Consider the following 15,555-nt stretch of genomic DNA (forward strand, 5'->3'; position numbering starts at 1 on the left):
GAAAGCTGCAGAGTGCAAAGTAGAATTCATGTTGATGAATACTCATGACAGGCTCAAATCTAGAGCCTCAAGCTTACTTTTGATAAGTGCTATTACTCAGTCCATCCCCATACTAACATAAAACAATTAACCCTATTTTAATAACCTCTGTGGTTAAGAAATTAAGTAATTATGAAAAAACATTTTTCAGGGCCAAAGCTGGGGAAGTTATTGTTTAAAAGCATTTTTTAAAAACTCATTACTACTTTGAAAAAAAAAGAATGTGTTATCTTTATTTACTGTTCTTATTTATTTATTAAATTTATAACCTACCTTTCTCCCAAGTTGGGATTCAAGGTGGCTGTTACTTTTTTTTAAAGTTAATCGTAATTTTGCAAGTTGAATTTTGTCGCATTTTAATTTGTGGGTGGAGTAATCCATCTGAAACAGTAGACAAAAGTCTTGTGTTTCTCTAGCCCTCCCTCACCATCCTTCCAGTGCCAATGCTGCTAAAAAACACATCTGGCTAGACAGAGGACAAGAACAGAAAAAGGCCTACAGGGACATAAAAAGACTAAACAAAAATGAGTTTCTTTGTTGGAGCCTTTGTTATCTGAAGTATGTCTGTATCGTGTAAAGGATGTAACAGATATTTTATAGCAGAGGAAAGCTGCCCTTCTACCATCATCTTCCATGAGAGCTTCCAAATCATTGCACAGTGACTACCATGAAGCTATATATTTCTTAGATGCTTTAGCACAATTAGCAAATTTCTAGCCCCTGGGAAGAAGCAAAGGCATATGTGAAAGTGGGAAGCTTTTATATATATGCTTAAAGAAGCAGCTACAGCAGATTGTCTCGATCAATTCTTCACAGGTAAACCAAGAAGTGGAGGGACAGAAGCTGACTAGGGTCCAAAGGAAAACATGTGAAATGGATTTATTCTCAGATTTTTCTGGCTTCTTGAAATACTATCCCATATTTTAATGAGGCGTAGCAGCCTGTTCTAGTCTGGGCAATGACCATTCTGTGAATCATGCAGTTAATGGCAATTTTCACATGCTTGGAATGTTCTGACAGACTTTTTAACTAGGATACATGGTACTGAATATAAAGAACAATTTCATTTTTGTATGCTGTGGATAGCTCCAGTTGGCAGGTTTTATCTGAACAAGCTGACACTTCTCAGTCACATCCAGTGATTTCTTCTGCTAATGGAAGGCCACCATACTACAAAATTTATTCCTTCTGCCAGTGTCATACAAGTGCTATAAACAAAGGAGATGTGAACACAGAGGGAAAGTATAGGCAGCCAGAATTGGCTCTGTCACTTGGGAGCCTCTGCATTTGGTCCCCCTTCTTGCAAATGCTTTTGGCAAAGAAATAAGATAATGCCTGCCCGGTCTAAGTGGCTCTACTGTCCCTCCCATGGCATGCCACAGAATGATTTTAAAACTGCCACTTTCAACATTAGTTTTCTTTGTGGTATGCATCCTGCTGCTTAAGATGTCTTTGACAACTGGTATTCCATATCCCCTTTGTATTCATGGAAGTACTCTGACAAATCTTTCGATCTTGTCTATTGACTAATCCGCATCCCATTTACTCTGACATGTTTTATCGTGTTCTTTAGCTGCTTGGTGGTGTTATACTTGAGCAAATGAACTGTGATCAGCAGCCTGTTATTTGTTTAGCATTTTTCCCAGAAAAGAAAAAAATGGCCAATGACATTATTAGTCAGCATCAGACTTCCCATTCTGACTGTTTGCAACCTTTGATAAAACCAATGAAGTATCTTTTCTCTCAAGAAGAACAATGTAGAACATCACAAAAGCACATTGACTACTTGACAATAGAAAACTTCCATAAGGATATAAGGCAAAGTGTTGCATTCAATGGGATCTTAAGAAGGCCTCTTACTAACTTCTTTTTCCTGAGGCCCTTAACGGGCCTAAAAGCGTGCGCTCCACGCGTGCTAGGGTTAGAAAGGGGCATCCTTTCCGGACACCCCTAACCCTAGCACACGCGGAGAGTGCACAAAATGGTGGCAGCCATTCCACACGGCCGCCGCCATTGCCACATCACGACCGCACCGCCTCTATACGGGGCGGCGTGGACATGACGTTGTCACGCCGCGCCAGGGCGCATAGTGTGCCCCTTCCCCGGCCGCAAAAGGAGCTCCAAAACGGAGCTCCTTTTGCCGTTTGTGTCGCTGGGCACAGCCTTCAAATGGCTGCACCCAGTGACGCAGAGGAGAAAGGGGCCAAGCGGCCCCTTTCTCCTCCTCCCCGCCGCCGCGTGGTGTCCTTGGGGCTTGAAGCCCCAAGGACACCCCTTTCTAGGCTGCGGGGAAGGGGCCTTCCCCACAGCCTGGAAAGCGGCAGATCGGGGCCTCAGCGGCTGCCTCTCTGGCCACTGAGGCCCCGATCCGGCTGGGAAAGGGGCGGGTCAGGCCGCCGCTTTTTGGCGGTCTGTAACCTGCCTGAGTAAATATGAGAAAGGTTTCGTAGCAGAAACTGGCTTTCTCTCCAAGAGAACTTACAAGCAGTCTGTAAAATGCAAAGACTTAAGCAACTGAAACATTGTTCTCAAACATAGAGCCCTGGGGCTTTATCAGATATTTGGAAGTCTCTAGTGTAGCCCATAGTACCCCTGTTATACTCCCCACAGATCAGCAAAACACTTGCTTACCAGTGGCTACTACTACAGGCTTTAGTATACGGCTTCAGCTCGTCTACAGCCTTGCCATTTAAAATCAGGGGTGCAGATGCCATAGGTGTGCAGTCTAACATTTGTAATCAATGGACCAGGGTAGCATATACGATGGTAGCCTTGATCAGCAGAAGAGACTAGGATGACACAAAATGTTAAGAGTGACTAATGCCACCAAAATGAACTTAAAGGGGGATATGGAAGGACAAGAAGACTTAGGTGGGGCAGCTGGGAGCTCCGGACCAAGAGAAATCTCCTGATTGAGCTGGAGTCTACTTTAACAAAAAGAACAATATGTTGATATGTGGCACATTAAGACTTGGACAGTGGGCAATCAACTACTTGGTATAACATATTGATGAAAAACTATGAATGTATGCACTAAATCCCCATTACATGGGGAGTTTGCATTTGCCTCCCTTGGTAGATAACAAGAATCTTGAAATGTTATAGCCATTTGCTCCCTGAAGGAAATATTATGGCTGTTTTTATGCTTTATATTTTACATTTATATCCCTTTCCAATGACTAAAAATAGTCCCATCATAAAGCCCCTTTTCCACATTACCATTTTCCTTTGGGAGACTGCACCTGCAAACCTCTCTTATGATTGAAAATGATAAACACTAATGAAGATGGAAAAGTATTAGACTTTAATTTATTCTCAGCTAAGACATGACTAGCCCTGGGAATACTGAATTTTCTCCAGCCCTTATGATTTTTTTCTTTGGAATTACATATAAGTATATGTATTTCCCAGCCATGATAGCTTGAATTTGTTCCCTGTTCCTTACTGTTGGGGCTCTCTCATGAAGTTTTTCATGACACAAAAATAGAAATTTGAATTCCCAAAGTTTCAGAGCACTACATTAGATAATGTAGTGGGAAGCTAATGTTCATTGAGAAAGCAACAGAAGCACAGCAGGATTGCAAAAAGACAGCCCCTGCCCCATGCATCAGTGTGAACATATGGGCACTTCACCAGGGTGTCTGGTAGAAGGAAGTGTGGGCAATGGCCATTGATAATAGCCTGCTATGATGTCTGCATTGTTAAACTTTATGCCTTGAAGGCAAGGGAACTGGCTTTTGTTAACCCATATGCCCTCACTTTCCTCAAAGTGGCTGTTCTCCAGATGTTCGCTTTTAGTTTTCATTGCTGCAAGTCAGCATGGCCACTGGCCAAATGTGTTGGATGATGGGAGATACAGGAAACCAGGTTAGGGCCATGATAGCTGATCACCCCATGTATGGGTGCCATTCTGAGTTGTGAATGGATCAAGCTTAGGGCAGAAGAAATAGATTCATTTTCCAGCGGAAATGCAAGAAAATGTCTTGTACATTCTTGTTCATATTGTTATGTAACTTTTTAATCTATTAAGTGACATTTAAAGGCAGTGCAGTCCTGGAAATCTTCACATATTAAAATTAGAAAATGTACTTAAATTCAGAAATGTAGGGGAAGAAATAAATTCTGATAGTATGAAGGCAGTGGACAATTATGAGCTGTCTGAAACTTTTCCAAGTTTCAGACAGTGGGCTTACATTTTATATGACAAACTGCTTTGCAAATTCCTCTGTTCCAAAAGAAGCATGCTATGTGGCCTGTGTGGGGAACTGTTTGAGAAAGACATCAAAAATCATCTCAAGGATATCAGTGCATTTGTTTTGCATTTAATATGGACCTCTACATGTCTCAACCCATGTCAAATTTCTTATTTTTACTTCTGTCATTGTGTATTATATAATCCAGCAGTGGAATAAATTATATGTATCTGAATACAAAAACAAAGCTAGTAACCAGTGAACAAAGGTATGTCAGAGAGTATCTTCCATAAAAAAATTTGTGCAGAATTCTAAGGATTGCTGGGGAGATCGTGCAAATGGGTGTTGTGATGATAATGACCATTGACATCAAGAAAACAACAAGCTATCCACTCAGATACATTGATCAAAAGTTCAAACCCTTTTTAAAGACCAGGCTTGATATTTGGAAAACTGCTTTCTTCCTTATGGGCACTGGGACCAGCTCCCAATAATTGTGCAGTCAACCTTTGCTTTAGTAGCAGATAAATAAGAGGAGACAGGCATGTCAATTTTCTTTTTTCACTTCCAGTAATACATTTTCTTCCTTAAAAATCTTTATCCCAACATCAACATGAAAGACAGGACCAATAAAAACACCTTTGGCTCTTGAGATTTTTCTTGCCAAACAATTCAACCCTATTGTTTGACCTATTGGAAAGGAAGGTAAAGCCTGACAATGCTTGTGGTTTGTGTCAGTCACTGATGCTTTGGGGGGAGGGGGGCAGCTCTTCTGATTTTTAGCAAGGAGGAAAGAAACAAAAAAAAAGTCTGTTTGATGGAATTCACATGACCAGCATCTGGGGTCTTAAACTGAGAGTTTCTGTACTAATAGCCATTCTTTTCAATCTAATCTTCTGTTACTGGAATAATTATCTGGCTGTATCAATAGGCAAAGTCAAATTAAGTCCCATTATTTTAGTGGATAAGTGTGTACATAAATCTTTTCCACTGAATTTGTGTTACTGAAAGAAGGGAAGGTTTGAAATGCAAACAGGTTCTGCGTCTGACAGTAACCTGTTTGCATTTCAGCTAGTAAGATATGTATGTGCTACTCTGACAACACTTTGAAAGCAGCCATTTCATGAGTTCTTTTCATTATCATTTGTGGTGGTTGTTGTTTTATATGAGGTGTTGTAACTCAGTGTTATAATTTAGTTCACATCTGCTTGCCCACATTTGAGACCTTTGCAATCAATGCAGAGAAGAGTAAACAGTTGTGTTAATGAGATGTAACAACAAGCCACTGTACAAAGAAAAGAAATCTGAAGATACCACTTTCTGTAACAAATTGCAGTTCCCCATTTTTGCATATATCTTTTATGTCCCCCAAACCCCACATTCATTGTTGAGAAGCACATGGACAGTTTTGGCAGTTTCCTTGTGGTTCATGAGTCACATTCTCTGACCACTGTATGGCCAATTATCCTCATACTAGTTCCACAATCAAAAACATTTCCATGGTTCTTCTGGACTACACACCCAACAATTTCACCAAATGTTTCACCTTCATTATCTTTAACATCAAGAGGAACTGCCAGCTTCAGAGTAAAACATCACCTTCATTATCCTTAACATCAAGAGGAACTGCCAGCTTCAGAGTAAAACATCACAGTAACATCCACCAAAATCTTTGCCACCATGCTGTCTTCCCCCTCAGCTCTTCTAGGTCAGCTGCCATGCCTCGGGGAATTAAACCTCTTTCTTGATAACCATACATTTATTGAAGTGAAAACATCCACAACTTCTTTACAGCAGGCATACAATCACTGTGTGCTATATCTTCCATAATCTTGCTGGGTTCTTTCCTGTGCTTGATCACATTCATTATAAGTCCTTCCGTCATTTGCATTGTAATCTTCCACCCTGTTACTTCATTGCCCTCAGCTGCTCAGAATACCAAGGAGCTAGAAAACAATGAACCTGGGCCATCCCCTCTTTCAAAGTAAAGACAAAATTCTTGGCAAGACTGGCAACTAAATCTGCAGATAGATCCACCAGACACCTCAGGAAAGTATGCAGTTTCATTGCTCTCTGGAGCAGACCATCCACCCCTTTAGAGCTTACTGGTAGGCCAAAGGTCATTCATATTCAGAAACAGTTGGTATTCCTAAGCTGCTTTTGTAAGCACTGTTCACTGTTTTCAGCAGCATTATATATGCTCTGCTCATGCCTCTGAGGACACTGATGTTGAGTGTCTTGATCACATTTCCAATAAAAAATTATTAAATGCTACCAGTGAGGATCTGGTTTCTTTTGGGGGGGCATTAATAAAACTATGATGATTTTGGATGTCTAGAATGTACCACAAAGCATAGCTGGAGTAATTTTCCATTACTTTTCGAACACTGGCATTTAGGTGTCAAGGTAAGGAGGATGTGACTTGGAGTGGGAATGCAGGAAAAATGGTTTCCAGGATGGGGATGGACTAGTGGAAGGAGAGGATTTAGAGATGCCTAATTTTTGTCTGATTAAAATATGTGTGATTGAACTGTTGTCCTCTGATGTGAATGGGGCATGTATGTATGGCGAACTAGTGTGTGAAGTATGACTTTGCTCACTACAGAAATACAGCTCTTGGTCTGAAAAAGATTCCCCACCCTTATTATAAACCAAGGCTATTTTCTCTCCCTACCTCTCCATTTGTATGCTTTAGCACAATGATTATCAAATCTTGGGTCCCCTTATGTTGTTGAATTCCAGTTCCTAAAAATCTAATAGCCAGGGCCAAAGATTTGCATTTCTGAAAACTGTATCTCAAAACATCTGGAGCACAAAGGGTTAGGAAACATTGCAAGAAAATAACTTGTACCAACCAACATATTTGGGAAGGGTTCAGATTTGCACATTTCATCCAACCAGGTCTTGGTGACATAGGCCAGGAGAACATACTCAGGCCAGTACTATACCCTCTTCTAGAAGCTGAATTGGCATTCATTGCAAGTACATGAAGAGTTAAAGTGACTGTAGGTAAACCTTCGAGATTACTGAAGATAAATTGTAGATTAACATTACATCTGAACCAGGGTAATGGTCATACAAAGCAGTATGTAGAGGTCATGGTTACACAATGTCAGCACTGTGTTACAATATAATAGGACTAGGACCTTTTTAAAGCTTAACAGTTGTTTCCAGATATTGAAAAATTCTAATAGGCATATTTGATCTCAGGATTCACACCATAATGAAAGACATTATTTTAACACTGAGCCCTGGTGGCGCAGTGGTTAAATGCCTGTACTGCAGCCATTCACTCAAAACCACAAGGTTGCGAGTTCAAGACCAGCAAAAGGGCCCAAGCTCGACTCAGGCTTCCATCCTTCCGAGGTCGCTAAAATGAGTACCCAGACTGTTGGGGGCAAATTAACTTACTTGCTAATTAGCTTACTTGCTGTTCACCGCTATGATCTTTGGAATAGCGGTATATAAATAAAACAAAATTAAAAATTAAACCAGTTCCTCTCTTGACCATTGAAACCTGACTAGTTGTTTGTTCCTTCACTTCTTGAAACTGCTTCAAAGAAAATAACCAACAGCAACTACCAGTGCTGAGATTTTAGTATACTGAGCAGGTTATAAGTGTCTGTTTTGATATGCCTCAAATGTTCTGTTTTAATAATCATGACAACTATCAGCCAGTAGAGTCTTACATGAGCTTGATTTAGAAATTCTCTTCAAGTATTCCTGTTTTTGCATAAAAATATATTTTTCACATGTTTCTATCATCTCTGAAGTATTATAAAGATTTAGAATTAATGTCAGATTAATATCCCATCAAAGAAACTTATATATTACAAGGTGGGTTTTTACCTTCCTATTCCATCTCATCCTTTGCACCAGCTTTGATCTTGGTCCCTGATTTTAATAACATTAGTCTCCAATTCCACTTTTCTTAACTTAATTTATTACTGCTGCCCTTCTGTCTATCAAGGGATTTTGTCGTACTGATATTTATCATTGTTAATAACTTAGTAAATGTCAAAGCAATACAGTAGATACTAGTGACCTCAATTATCTGATTTTAACATGGGAAACATAATCTAGGTAGGTATCTGGTTGATTTGATGTGCCTGTTCTCTATATTGAGCAACCATACATAGCAAAGTTGAAAAATACTGTAGCAGATATTTTAACCTCAAGGGAACTGAAAATTTCACTGATGCTTCCAGATGCATATAAACACACTTCTGGCTTACACAAAGTATTCCATCCCATAATGTAATTACAGGTTTGATTGTGTTATTATATTATATACCTCAATCCAGACACTCACAGATTTTGTTAGCTTGTTTTAGAAATAATGCATGTAGATATATTGCTGACATATTTAGATGTCTCATGTTCTTTTAGGTCACAGAAACTCCAAAAAGAATAGAAATGGAGAAACTGGGGAGAAGACAATGAATCTACATTTTGCATTTTAATTAGAATTGGCTAGGTGAAAAATTAAATTCCAGGAATGTCAAATGTTGAATGTATTGAATATATCAAGGTATTGAATATATATATTCAATACATTGATATATTCAGTGTATTCAGTATTTGACATTCCCAGAATTTAATTTTATAAGAGATGCTGCCAAAATTTTTCAGCTATGCAGTTGTAATTAAAATGCAATATCTAGGTTAATTATGTTCTCACCAATTTCTCCATTTCTATTCTTTTTGGAGTTTTTTCTCTTTATTATCCCGAAATTTAAAATTCCATTGTCTGGCCAAGCTCCCTTTTCTTAACCATACAGCTCTTTCTTGGTCTTTTGCTTTGCAGCACAGCACAAAATTCCTCCTATCATTCCATCCTATGAGAGGATTCCCTGCCCCTATCCAATTCTTCCTTTCTCTTTGATTGTAACTTGAGCCACCTCCATGACCTTGGGCTTGTTTTCCTTTTTCCTTTTAAGAGGTTAAGAGAGAGGGAGAATGGGGGAAGAAGTGGGATGGGAAAGACACACATTATACATAATGTATAGCCATAGACCAACTCTTCCAATGGTTCAGTGAACTAGTGGTTCACTGTTCAATATAATAAATAAGAGACAAATAGAAACATTTTAGAACAGGGCCAGATAAAACTGGAAATATCATTTAGTTAGTAGAATGTTGTAAATGATGTAGTAAGCATTTCATTTTGATACATGACCAGCCCTAGTATTATATGAAGTGAAGCAACCACTTCAGGTGGCAGATACTGGGAATAAGCAGTGGTAGCCACCTACCTGTTTTTTCAAAGCTGTATGGCTATTCTATGTGCCATACTCCTGTCCTCTATCCCCTAAACATTCTCAGGGATGGTGGAAGACTTTGACTCACAGCCAATAGTGGAGTAAGGGCCAACTACCAGTCCAGTAAGTTTGTGATTTGCCTCTTAAAATGACCCTATTCTGCTGTGATCTGAATCTCTACCAACTGCCTTTTGAAATTTGTAGCAGACTTTTCAAGAAGGTAAATTACTATTGCATAAGATCTTTAAAGCTTTAAATGGGTTCTTAATGTGATCACTTTGTTTGGCAAAATATGATAAGCTGTTTGCATTGTTCATCAGGCAAGTTGCTTGGCTAGCAAATTTAGTGTCATTTATTTGGCAGCAAGTCTTGTAAAAACTTGCCATTGTGTGGAGATTAATTGCTGTAATCTTGAATAATTCCCACCAGTATTGAAAACAGCAGTACATTCATTTACTGGCACAGTTAGCTGTTCACTGGAAATCCAGATTCTTGCTTTCAAGAAGCTAACACTGCTAATGTTACAAATATGATTTGCCAAACTATTTGCAATGACCTGACTGCATCTTTTACAGTGGTGGTTTAAGTGTGATAAGATGTCGTTCATTAAAATAACATCAAGGAGTAGTTATCTACATTACAGATTAATAAAGAGAGTTCTCTTCCTAATTCCACAGTATGTATTTAAAGTACTACAAAATGTTCTGGCAGCTCCCCAGTCCCTGACAGAGTTGCATCCAGCCATGTCCTTTCCCAGGATACTGTGGCTCATTTCACACAGCATGACAAGCCAGGGTTCTTGTGGAAGTCTGAGTTGTCATTCATAGAAGCATAGAATTGGAAGGGACTTCAAGGACCATGTAGTCCAACCCCCTACTATTCAGGACACAACTAAAGCATTCTCAGGAGATAGCCATCCAACCTCAGTTTGAAGACCTCCAAAACAAAAGGAGACTTGACCACCCTTTGAGGCAGTCTATTCCACTTTAAAAAAGCTTTTACTAATGGTTTTAGGTGAAATCTCTTTTCTTGTAGTAATGAGATATATGCTCCCCTATCATGGGGATGTGGCTAAACAGTGTTGTATATAGAAATACCCATATCATGTTTCAGCCAGAGTGGCTAAACAATGTCACATTTAGAATGATATCCAAGCCTGGCATGAGTTGGCACTCTGGCTTTTTTCTCTAGCAAGAAGTCAGAGAAACAAATCTAAAACAAACCATAGACTCTTTTTCTGGCTTTTTGAGAGAGATTCAAGCTAGGCCACTAAATCCTGCCAGGTTCATAAGTCAAGATAAACATGAACAAAAGATCTATGCTATGTTTAGCTGCTGCTTGTGCAAACAGAAGCAGTCAGCAGTATGAATGAGCACTTCAGCTTGTCCAGAGTCTGCTAAGTCTGTAACCTGACTTATCAAGATCTGAATGTATTAAGTTGTAAGACGCTTAAGAAGGAAACTTACTGCCCCTCCAACCTTTGGGTTTTTTTTTCTTCCCCCAATTGATATCCAGCACTTCATGGTTCTTGAAGGTTGCACAGCATACTAGGGCAAGTGATGATTGGGGTTCATTTCAGCAAGCTGAAATCTCCCACTTGTTTCCCATTTTGATTACTTCTTGTCAGTACTTACCTATCTGAAATTGTTAGTGAAGGGAATGAAATAGTAACCAGAGGTTACAAAAAGCATAGGTTTATTTTACCTTCAGTAAAATATTTTCTTTTCTTTTCTTTTACTTTTTTTTTTTTTTTTTTTTTTTTGCATTAAAATACGTTATTGTCACTTTTCACACATCTGGTGTGGAGAGGGCAAAAATCACATATATACACACACACATTCCTGAAATTGCATCCTTCATTTACCATAAGTATAGTATCTTACTGCACAATGTAAAGTCACAAATGGCTCACAATAGTTCTTTTTTCATGTGCACTGTAACAACAAATGGGAAGGTTGTATACATCTGTATGTCTCCCCTCTGCATTGTTCATCTTGAGATTTAGTGTGGCAGATCTGTTGCCAACAATATTCCAGACCAGAGAAAGAAACATGTTGCTCTCATTAAGTTGTTGGAATGCAACCTCCATGGCTCCTCCTTATTGTGCTGGCTATGATGGTGGAAAGTTCAGTGCAATAACATATGGTGTTCAATATTTTTCACACTGCACCCTAAATCCCAGTAGGCTACGTAACTTTTAGAGAGAAAAAGAAGCAAAGACACAAGGCCTTGTTGAGGCTTATGAGGATCTTTTGGTATTGCACCCTTTCACAGAAGCAAAAAATGCTATAAAATGATAAAATGGAATTTATACAAAACAGGACAAGTATTAAAGACAGCTCCGGTTGGTTCTATCTTAAGATTAATTTACTTCAAGTCAACACGTCTTTTCAGAATTCCTTGAAGGCCAATGTAGGCAGTACTAAAGCTGTATGAATCAGTGATTTGGCTGCTTCAGTATATTGTGCCAACGTTCTAAGTGTCCCCCACTTCTGTAGGATAACAATAAATCCAAATGGAGCAAAAGGAAGAGAATATTAGTTATGAACCTAATCATGGGTATGTTAAAGCTGTGTATTGAATAATTCCAGGTTGCTGTCACATTGCAGAATTAATGCAGTTTTGATACCACTTTAACTGTCACAGCTCCATCCTATGGATTCCTGGGATTTGCAGTTTGTTGTGGCACCAGGATTCTCTGACAGAAAAAACTAAATGTCTCACAAAATTACAAATGCCAGAATTCCATAGCATTGAGCCATGACAGTCAAAGCAGTGTCAAACTGCATTGATTTTGCAGTATAGATGCGGCCTCAGGATATTGTTTGATTCCAGACACACCATAGGCATTTATAAGTAAACATTTTTGATAATGAAAGAGACAGTAGTGCAAATAGCAAAACAGAATGGCCAATGGAAGTTCCCTAGCAACTCCAGTTTTAAAGTGACTAGCTGGCAAGAATGCGAAAGATATCTGCCTGCTGCAACTTTGCACAGTTGCCTGTCAGAGTAGATAACACTGGGACAGAAAGAGTCAGGCCTTGTTTATGGCAGCTTCCAGTCTTCTGATAGCTGTATAATCATATCCAGTCTTTGAAAGAAAAAAAATATGTTGAACTAATGTTTATGTCATAGGCCAAAAAAGTATTTTTTTTTAGATATGGTTAGCAGTTAAACCCACCAGTTAGTGATATCTTGTTTGCAAATAAATAATCTTATTTGTTGGATTTATAGTTAAGAACTGAACTATTTAAATAACTGCATTTAAATATTTATTCAGGAGTATCTTTAGCTTTATGGGGACTGGAGTGAAATGATTCTGGTAGGACACTTCTTTTTTTATGGACTTTGGTGAGCTTATCTGACAGTGGACAACAGTAGCATTCCAAACAATGGACACTTTCACACAAGGCACTTACCACTCTGGAATCGTTGCCCTAATGCTTCAGAAGTGCGGAGATGGGATAGCCAGTCATGCTTTTGAAGCGTCATTGAGGTGTCACACTCTTCTCCCATTGACGAATCATTCGTGGAGCAGCCATTTTTGTAATAACAGAAGTTCCTGTTATTATAGAAATGACTGCTCTGTGAACGATTCATTGACGGGAGAAGAGCAGGATGCGCTTGAGTGATGCTTCAGAAGTGTGACCAGCTATCCCACCTCGACACTTCTGAAGCATTTGGGCAACGATTCCAGCACAGTAAGTGCCTTGTGTGGTAATCCCCAATGTCATGTGGTTGAGGTTAGCTTCCATTTTCTTTTCCCACAATACTCTAAAGTGATCCTGCACCTAGGATATTGTAAGAAATTAAAATGAAAAGCAGAGACTGATGCTTGGAGTGAAAGGCTAGAAGAACATATCTAAAGGTGAAGGGATTGGGCAATGGACCCTGCCCCAGTGTGCAACATGCTGATACTTATGAACAAGGAATAGTGACAGAGTCCACATTGGAGGAAATCAAACATTCTAGGAGCAATATAATGACAGCTTTCTAATCCAAGGGTTAGGACTTCTGAATAGTGTTCCATTGTGGTGGCAATATGCTGCAAGATCTTCCTCATCATTTCAATGCTGGGGGATGCTCTAAGCTGACTGTTGCATCAGAATCCTCTGTAGACTTGTATTGGCCCTGCTTATTCTTGTTTCCTTTACTGGAAATCATACATTTATCCATTTATTCCACTTCATAGCATTTCAGGCTTTTTGGACTCCCTTGGGCTGGTGAGTTCCATTAAATGCTTCTAACCTATGAATGCATCTTTAATGTTTTAAGAAATATCAGGGAGGCTTTCTTGGATGCTTGTTGAAGAATAGCTTTAAGTTTGTGGAATATTTTCATATTGGGAGGTCAAAGAATCACTTATCAATAAATGTATTATACTGTATGGGCATATTTGTTGTTGGAATGCCTGAGTGCTGCCTTTTCCTCCTATTAAATGCTATCTTATTTGTTCCTAACTTCCCCTGTTTAACAGCAGACAAACCCAGGGAGCACTGAATGAGTCGGATGATCCTGAAACAGGCTGTCTAACTGATAACAAGCCAACTTCTCGTCACTTCTATCCTGTCGCCTTGCTGCTTGTCAGCTCACATTTGCTGGTTGTGTGGCTTATTCTAAGTCTTGCTTTATTATTAGCCAAATATCAGTAAAGTTCACTTCTGTTCTTTCCTGTTCTTTTCTATGAACAGCAACAGCTTAAGATTTAAAAATTGTGCTGTATTATTTTATATTTTGAAACCTGCAAATTTGTCCATAAAAAGCCAATGTCTTGAATAGTAAAAGTTTCCTCCTCCCACAGCCCTCAACTCAAGAAACCATATTATGCATTGAGTAATTTAATCTGAGTAATTTAATCTATTTCTAGCCAATCTTTCTGCACTTTCATTAGCACTTATGAAAGTCCATTTATAGCAGTGTTTTCCACCCATTGGGTCAATATTTAGGATGAATTCCCATCCTTACTGGGTGATTTTTATCACCTCATGTTCCCCCCATTGGGGACACATTTGGTGAAATCCTTCTTACCCTGTCCACAACACACATGCACTCACATTAGAAAACTACCAAAGTTTATCATGATTATCATTGGCATTTTTGTAATTTTCACATGAGGAGACCACATCAGACAAATGGCTCCTGGTAGGAAAATGGGGTGGCGAAATGGATGGTATGAAGACTGACATTACCACACATGGGTGGTAGTTGCTGGTCCATACTCAAAAAGTATCCGAAGATGAAAAATGCTTTTGCACACATAACATTAAATTCAAGCTGAGTATTACAGACAGATCGGTTTGTAAGACTAACTTTCATTGTAATGCTTTCATTGTTACTTGCTGATAGTGCACTTCTGTTTGGACAAAAAGTTCACTCTTTTATTTATTTATTTGTTGCAACTAACCCTTTACTGTCAAGCCATTCTATGGTATTCAGTAAGTTCTGTTTTGTAACCAATTAACCTGTTTGTAACTGTTGCTTTGGTTGTTTTTGCTTTACAGAACACATTTATATTCTTTTAAACAAAATTTTCTTTATGTCTTAATGCACCATGTTGGCTTTTGTGACTTTTGTATTGTGTATGAATGAAGCATCTCTTCTTTGTAAAGCAGAAAGTTGGATTAACCTATTGGAAAACCATTTTCTCTTTCTTCCATTACAAAACCTGAACATGTTGAAAATCAGACAAACGTGGAAATTACCATTAGCAATCTGTAGGGCCAGACTTAATAAAATGCCTTATTCCTAGAACCTGCACATTTAAGGCTACATGTGAACTTTAACATGTACAACAGAAACTAAATGAAACCAATCTGGAAAAAAATAAAGAATTTTTTAAAGTAAATATATTTCTAAATGTAGAGTAAAATATATCATAAAGTATTTAATCTTTAATCAAACCACAGTGAAAGATGAATATAAAGAAAAACCCACAACCTATTTCTAAGGGCAATAACTGTATTGGGCCTGGCCTTGGATCTAATTTTGTAAGATGTATCATCACTTGTGGAGAATATATTGTAGAGTTTAATCTTTGTTATTTTTACTTCAATTGTTGCTGA

The 15,555-nt window shown here is 38.7% G+C and overlaps 1 protein-coding gene across 8 annotated transcripts in view; it reads left to right on the forward strand.

The window, feature by feature from the left end:
• Window positions 1–15,555, forward strand: part of INPP4B (inositol polyphosphate-4-phosphatase type II B) — a 339,484-nt gene that overhangs the window by 322,522 nt on the left and 1,407 nt on the right. For 6 of the 8 annotated variants that reach the window (XM_089525748.1, XM_089525750.1, XM_089525752.1 and 3 more), the window contains one exon: window positions 13,971–15,501. The exons of 1 other annotated variant lie outside the window; for it this stretch is intronic. In XM_089525748.1, coding sequence (XP_089381874.1) covers window positions 13,971–14,145 — 175 coding nt within the window. In that variant the 3' untranslated portion in view covers window positions 14,146–15,501. Of the gene's footprint in view, window positions 1–13,970; window positions 15,502–15,555 lie in introns of those variants that run through there. One more of the 8 variants, XM_089525747.1, reaches the window with a different exon arrangement.

The sequence above is a fragment of the Sceloporus occidentalis genome, unplaced genomic scaffold (assembly GCF_023333645.1).
Source record: "Sceloporus occidentalis isolate IW3139 unplaced genomic scaffold, rSceOcc1.0.p SCAF_5, whole genome shotgun sequence".
Classification (NCBI taxonomy): Eukaryota; Metazoa; Chordata; class Lepidosauria; order Squamata; family Phrynosomatidae; genus Sceloporus; species Sceloporus occidentalis.